Source organism: Zalophus californianus, chromosome 1 (genome assembly GCF_009762305.2).
Source record: "Zalophus californianus isolate mZalCal1 chromosome 1, mZalCal1.pri.v2, whole genome shotgun sequence".
NCBI lineage: Eukaryota > Metazoa > Chordata > Mammalia > Carnivora > Otariidae > Zalophus > Zalophus californianus.
This window is the reverse complement of record NC_045595.1, coordinates 136,945,579-136,952,531: the sequence shown is the minus strand read 5'-3', so window position 1 is coordinate 136,952,531 and position 6,953 is coordinate 136,945,579. Positions and strand designations below refer to the sequence as shown.

Below are 6,953 nucleotides of genomic sequence, written 5' to 3'. Positions count from 1 at the left end.
AATTATTAAATTGATTAAATTCAGGAAATTCCACAATGGCACCATATACAGTCTGGATTAAAAGTTTTGCTAATCTTCCCAAAAATGTCCTTTGTAGTGACATTTTCCAAACATAAGATCATGCATTGTGTTTAGTAGTCATTACATTTTGTTGCTTTGGAACATGTCATTTCTGTTCAGAATTAGAGGGTAGCCTTTTGACTTTCCCGCAAGCTCTATTGAAGGAAAAAAGAAGACACAGGATTTCAAGGTGGCGGCTTGCTAGAAAACCAAATTACCCAGATAAGGGGGACTTCTTTGTTTTTAACTTGGAAAACTTTGGCTGGGTTTTGGTGCCTTGACTCAGCAAAGTCTATAATGCAGCAAGGCTTGGTAAGCATTAGAAGGGGTACTGAAGCTTTCCTTTATTTCATAATCCCAATTGTTTTTCTAGAAACCATCAATAGCCTCTAAATGACTGACTCAATTTTTGGATCCTATTCTCATGACTAAGCTTTCCCTACTAGTTTGATTTGAAACCAGCGCACTATAAATGTCTCTATGCCTCTCTCTCTAGCTATTCTGGATTCCAGCACTGGGGAAACCAATCTATGCACCAAAATGTCTAAGTCTGGAAACAAGGTAAGTTAGCAGTCACACTGATTTATAGCCTACCACTTGCTTTTCCTTTGTACCTTTCTTTCCAGTGTTTCCTTTCTTTTGGAATATTTCCTCTTTTCCAATGTACCTAAAGATACACTGAAAGAAATGTGGTGAAAAGCTTTTCTTCTTTGCCCAAAGGTGAGTATGATAGTGGTTTGAAGGCTGGGATTGGGAGAGAAGATTAAAAAACGCTCATTATATTTTCTACTCTGACAGAATTCCCCAACAGTTTATTAAGGGTTTATCTTTGTGGGGGAGGGCGATGTTCAATACTGTGCAGGTATATAACAGGTAGATATCATGATGATTTCTGCCTTCCAGGAACCAATATTCTGTGACTTTCCCCAGGAATAGGACATGCTGATAAAAGGAGTATGTGGAGTAGAAAACTTTTAGTATTTAGTTAAAAACTGCTCTGTGAGGGCCGCCTGGCTGGTTCAGTTGGTAGAGAATGCAACTCTTGATCTCAGGGCTTGAGCCCCATGTTGGGTGTAGAGATTACTGAAAATAAAACCTTTTTTTTTTTAAAAATCTGCTCTGTAAAAGTGAGCCTCCACCAGTAATGTTCTAAAAGACCAATCAAGTGAATTAAATCCTACATATCCATTTCATTCAAGCAGTTACTCTTACCCATCTCCTGAAATAAAGTGCTTGCTTACATTAGGAAAATTGACTCTCAAATATTTGATTCACAGTTGTTGGACTGGAAATTGATTTCTTAAGCAGGGCTTTAGGAATGAGGGATTCTACTTTCATTTCTTTATTTTAGCTCTTCCATTGACCAGTGAGTGTAAGGCAAAGCCATTGGTGCCTGATTTCCACATCCCCCCCAACTCTTTACTTTGAAAAGTTTCAAACCCATTGAATCTTAACAGAATAAGAAAGAAGTGTTGAACAAATACTTGCATATCCCTCACTTATAGTCTCCAATTGTTAGCCTTTTGCTATATTGGGTCTCTGTCTCTCTCTTTGTACTAAACCATTTGACAGTAAATAAACTTAATTCCTTTGCCATATTTAGGCATGTATCTCCAAAAATAAACATACTATCATTATCTTGTCCCCCAAATTTGTAATAAATATAATACCTAATATTCGAACTATATTCAAATTTCCCCCAGTTGCTTCCCCAAATGTGCTTCATGGCTGGCTTTTCCCCTGATACAGGATCCAGTCAAGGATCATGCATTACCTTTGGTTGCCGTGTTTCTTTAACCATTTTTTTCCTTTAGCCTCTTTTATATGGAACAGTCGCCCTACCTTTCTGTTGTTGTAGTTTGAGACATTAACATTTTTCAAAGTCCAGACCAGGTGTCTTGTAGGAAGTCCTGAAATCTGTATTTGTCTGATTGTTTCCTAATGTTTTGATTCAGACTAACCATCTTTGGCCAGAAAGTTAAACAGGCAACGTCAAGTATTTCCCATCACATCATGTCAGGAGGCACCTGTTAACTTGTTCCAGAATTGGTTAGTGCCTGATTTTTTTTCCACTTGGAAAATAAAACTAATAATCATGTTCGTCATCTAAAAGATTTTGGGAGAAAAATGAGACAGTGTCTTTAGTGCTCTGAGGTTCTTGAAAGCATGCCATGCACATCCCACTGAAAAGAATTTTTAAGTCCTTAGAGGAATATCCATGTGCCTTGAGGGAAGACTGTTACAGAACCCTCTTGGGGCAGCTGGGTGACTCAGTCAGTTAAACGTCTGCCTTCGACTCCAGTCATGATTCTGGGGTCCTGGGATGGAGCCCCGTGTCGGGCTCCCTGCTCGGCGGGGAGTCTCCTTGTTCCTCTCCCTCTGCCCCCCACCCCTGCTTGTGTGCTCTTTCTCTTTTTCTTTCTCTCAAATAAATACTAAAATCCTTAAAAAGAAAAAGAACCCTCTTAGATGAAAATACCCCCACTTTCAAAAGATTTCCAGAGTAGTAATAGTGTGCTTTCTTATTTCTTGTAGCTGCGCTGTTCATGGTGGTTAGCTAACTTGCTTACTAGGCCAAAAGAGCAAGTTAATCTCTTTCTCTATTGCTTCTCCCTTTCCCGCCATTTACTAGCAATTTAATCAGAGTTATAGGCTTGGCAAAAACAATGCATTTTACTAAATTTGGTTTTGTTGCCTCTCAAATACTCAACATTTTTCTTTGTGCTATATTGGATTAATAGGCTATTTTTCAAAAACTAAACAAAAATGAGGGGAATTTTGTAATAATTTCTAGGGAAATCTCCAGTACTATTTCTTAGCCTTCTCTACAATTTTTTTTTTTTTTTTTGCCCAAGAATCTCAGCTCACCATAGAGTAGATTTCATGGTCCTTCTGCACATGGAAATTGAGTAGAAATACAACATTCTCTGGGCTCTGAGATTTGAAAGCTCTCCCACTGAAAGGAGAGCTTGGTTCTGGAGCTCAGTAATGGCTCCATGGCAACACAGTACTTTGTTTCAGCCTTGGAATGGCTGGCTAGTCTGCTGGAAGGGTGGCCCGCAAGGTGACCTTATAGAACATCCTGTATATAGATGTTAGCCAGGCAAATGAGCAGAGGGCACGAAGTGTGAGAAACATTCAAGTAAAAAAGATACTAACTTTATTTCCTATAGCGTATCCCTTGCAAAGCCTCTTTTTTTTGGTGACAACTTGACCAAAAACCAAAGGTAATTTGAATGAAAGTTAAATTAAGGAGTTTAGAATCATTTAATTCTTAGTGAAGTTACCTTAGTTTTCCTAAAGATCTTTCCATAGGCTTTGGGGACAGCTTCTCAGATTCCGAATCAGTCTTGTTCCGTTACTAACAGAGTAAATGGTGTTTGTGGAGCAGAGCTAACTGTGCAGGCGGGAAAACAGCAAAGGGAGGGAAGCTCAAATCAATCACAGGTCACTAACCAGGAGTTTTGCACAGCCGTCCACTCACTTGCCTGCAACAAACTTGTAACTAGCTATTGACCTTAGGCAAGTCCTTTAACTTCTTTATCTGTAACAACAGTAGCAAAAGTTTATCGGCAATTATGAACCAGATTAAACTAAGTGCTTTATTGGCATTATCCCTCCTCAGAACAATCCTCTGCAGTGGATATTGTTATCCAGTTTTACTAATGAAGAGCCTGAGCTTTAGAGAGGTTCAGTGGCCTATCCAAGGTCACAGGGCTAGTAACTAGTGGTGCTGCAATTTTGTTTTCATCTGTAGACTGGGATGCCATGTATCTCTCAATCTGCTATGCTGAAGTGGGAAATGGAGCTGGAAGAGAAATTTGGGAGGGGAAGAAAGGAAATGAAGTAGATGATTTAGGGCTGAGAAGGGGTAAGGAAGCTCGTAGGGAACAGGAAACAGAAGGGAGAGAGACAAGAAGGGTAGATTAAGGTGGAAGGAAATAACCATCAGTAGGCTATGATCTAGAAAGTCTCCCCTGGGGTAGAAAACACTGAGGTTTTATGGCCTTTTGCAAGTCCTTCTTGGTTTCTGCCTCTCCATCATTACTTACATCTGATCAGCCACCAAATCCTCCATTCTTTTTGACTGTTCCCTCCGTGTCCTCAGCTAGCAGTTGCCGTTTGTCTGGCCCGCACCATCTCTCACCACACCTATAGCAACGACCCGCTTCCACACACATCATCACCAAAGGGATTCTAGCATGGCATCCGCAGCAGGCTGCTGGCTTTATTTCCGAATACTTCTTATATGCGCAGACTCTATATGCGCCAAGCTTGAGGAACTACTTGTCCCTATAGTGGGCCATGTTCTTTTATTCCTTTGAACAGGTAATCCCTTTTCCTTTGCCCCTGGACAGAGATGCTCTCAAGGCCACCTGGCTCTACTCCTTTCCTGTGAAATGCTTGACCTGATTTTCTTCTAAACCGATAACGCAAATTAGCCACAAGGTGGCAGCATAACGCTAGGGAATTAACTGCTTGACTCCGTGACACCTTGCTTTCCGTTTCAATGATAAACTAACATTTATCTTGGATTGTGGAATTATAAAACAAGAAGGGGCAAACTCTACAGTCTATTTCGTCTGGTGGTTTTCAGAAACTGCGTCACGAAGCCCCAGGAGTGCCTGGGAACTCTATTTCCTGTTGCAAATAGGAACGTTTTATTTTTACAGCCAGGTCTTCAATCTAGTCTGGTCCTTCATCTGACAAGTGAGAAGCAGGAGCCCAGAGAGGCGGCTTGCCTAAAGTAGTGAGTCTGACCGTAGAGATGCAGCTCAAGAGCCCAGGTTTATTATTTCCCGGTTCTCAGAGCTGCGGGCGGCCGTGCCATTAGAGGTCTCAGGTTTACCCCAAAGATTGTGGGAGAAAACTTGGTAAAGGGTTTGAGGCAAAGAACATTCTTGACTTGTCATTTTGTTGCTTTGTAACTACTCTGTTGGCAATAAAATAATAATACAGAACATAAAATATTGTCATGTGTATGCTCCACATCCATCTAAAATAAGCTCTCTAAAGCTAAGATACGTTTTATTTTTCTCTGTGTATCTTCCATATCACCTACAGTGAAGGCCTGCATTTGGAACTCACTCATCGTCATCCAACATTTATTGTGGGTTTGTCCAGTGCAGGATACAGGGGTCCATAGCTTGAATAAGGCTTGGTCTTTGCCCCAGGAAGAAGTCTAGGAGTCTGATGGGAGAGAGATATATAAGCGGATAATTTATTTTCTTATGTGATGAGTACCGTGAGTTATGGGAACAAAAAGGAGGAAGCCATGAACGTGGGTCTGGCTTATCTTAGGGCACTCTTTTGTTTTGCTTCATTTTAAGCCTTCAGAAAGTTCTCATTCCTGTTGTTGACAACTAAAGTTGTCTGCCAGAAGGTAGGTGTTGTGAGATGAGGTAGAACTCTGCATTTCCTCCTCAAAGTCGAAGAGAAAGGAATTTTCAAAGTGGGGATTATGTTCTTGGTCTTTATTTTTTATGAATAAAGCCTCCCAACTCCCCAGTTCTTCTCTTGGTTTGCTCCGCCCTTCAGATCACTTTCTATGAGGACAAGCACTTTCAAGGCCGCCACTATGACTGTGACTGCGACTGTGCAGATTTCCACATGTACCTGAGTCGCTGCAACTCCATTCGAGTGGAGGGAGGCACCTGGGCTGTGTACGAAAGGCCCAACTTCGCGGGCTACATGTACATCCTACCTCGGGGCGAGTACCCCGAGTACCAGCACTGGATGGGCCTCAATGACCGCCTCAGCTCCTGCCGAGCTGTTCATCTGGTGAGTCTGGACCCCGCTGGATCCCGCTTGCTTGCTCGCTCGCTCACCTGCTCCGGCTCTCTCTGTCTCTCTTGCCCCTACTCCCCACCCCACCCCCGCCTTTTTTTTTTTTTTTTTTTTTTTACTTTTATGTGGAAGCATTTTCTTAAAATTTCCTACCCTTTAATGCAGTGTTTTCTTCTGTTGGCTGCTGAGGCTTACATAAAACCTAAGGTCAGTTCATCACAAGACTGAATACACGAATTATTTCCAGAGCACACTCTCTACCTCCTGAGTACTTTAAGGCATTAAGTTTTTCTTACCAAGGGCAGCTGTTTTGGTCAGAGCACAGTGGGGATGGGAGATCAGATCATCTGGCTTTCAAGATGGTGGGTTCTGAACCACAGCATTCTGGGAGTTCTTGACATGTTGGTGATTTTCATAATCATCATTGTTTATTTCCTCCCGTGTTTTTCCAGTCTAGTGGAGGCCAGTATAAGATTCAGATCTTTGAGAAAGGAGATTTTAATGGCCAGATGTACGAAACCACTGAAGATTGCCCCTCTATCATGGAGCAGTTTCACATGCGAGAGGTCCACTCCAGTAAGGTGCTGGACGGCGTCTGGATTTTCTACGAGCTACCCAACTACCGTGGCAGGCAGTACCTTCTGGACAAGAAGGAGTACCGGAAGCCCATTGATTGGGGTGCAGCTTCCCCAGCTGTGCAGTCTTTCCGCCGCATTGTGGAGTAATGACGGGGATGGGGCCACAGGCTTCTCCCTGGGGGCCACGTGCTGGCTAGCCTTGTCATCCAAGTAGGCATCATAAATAAAACAATTGGCATGCATTCCACTGTTGACTGTAATGCTTCTCCTTAAACACTCTTAGGGACCAGTAAAATAGTGCCCACCACAGTGGGCAGTTACACAAAGTGACTCATCCTTCAGATGGCCAGTCTGTAACTTTGTGCCAAACAGGATGGGACTGCATTGAAAGGTTAGAAAATCATACTGCCAGGTGGTGGTTCTCATTGCTTAAGTTTGCTGTAGATTCAACAGGTACAGTAAGAGCTACTGCTTATTGAGTGCCTTCACTATTCCATTTTCTCCTTACAACACCCCTGTAGATGAGGT

General features: G+C 42.2%; 1 protein-coding gene across 2 annotated transcripts; it reads left to right on the top strand.

Moving 5' to 3' along the window:
* Positions 1-566: 566 nt before the first annotated feature.
* CRYGS (crystallin gamma S) lies at positions 567-6,672 on the top strand. Of its 2 annotated transcripts, none has more exons than XM_027583828.1 (3): positions 567-621; positions 5,599-5,841; positions 6,300-6,672. In XM_027583828.1, exons 1-3 carry the CDS (start codon positions 601-603, stop codon positions 6,570-6,572), a joined length of 537 nt encoding a protein of 178 aa, XP_027439629.1. In that variant the 5' UTR covers positions 567-600; the 3' UTR covers positions 6,573-6,672. The 2 variants fall into 2 exon arrangements, with proteins under 2 accessions (XP_027439629.1, XP_027439630.1); XM_027583829.1 differs by having other exon boundaries at positions 569-621; positions 5,391-5,841.
* The last annotated feature ends 281 nt before the right edge of the window (positions 6,673-6,953 follow it).

Excerpts from the sequence above, each read along its gene's own strand:
- CRYGS (XM_027583828.1), top strand. The coding sequence starts at position 601 with ATGTCTAAGTCTGGAAACAAG. Across the intron at positions 622-5,598 it reads TGTCTAAGTCTGGAAACAAG|ATCACTTTCTATGAGGACAA; the intron begins GTAAGTTAGCAG and ends TCCGCCCTTCAG. Across the intron at positions 5,842-6,299 it reads CCTGCCGAGCTGTTCATCTG|TCTAGTGGAGGCCAGTATAA; the intron begins GTGAGTCTGGAC and ends GTGTTTTTCCAG.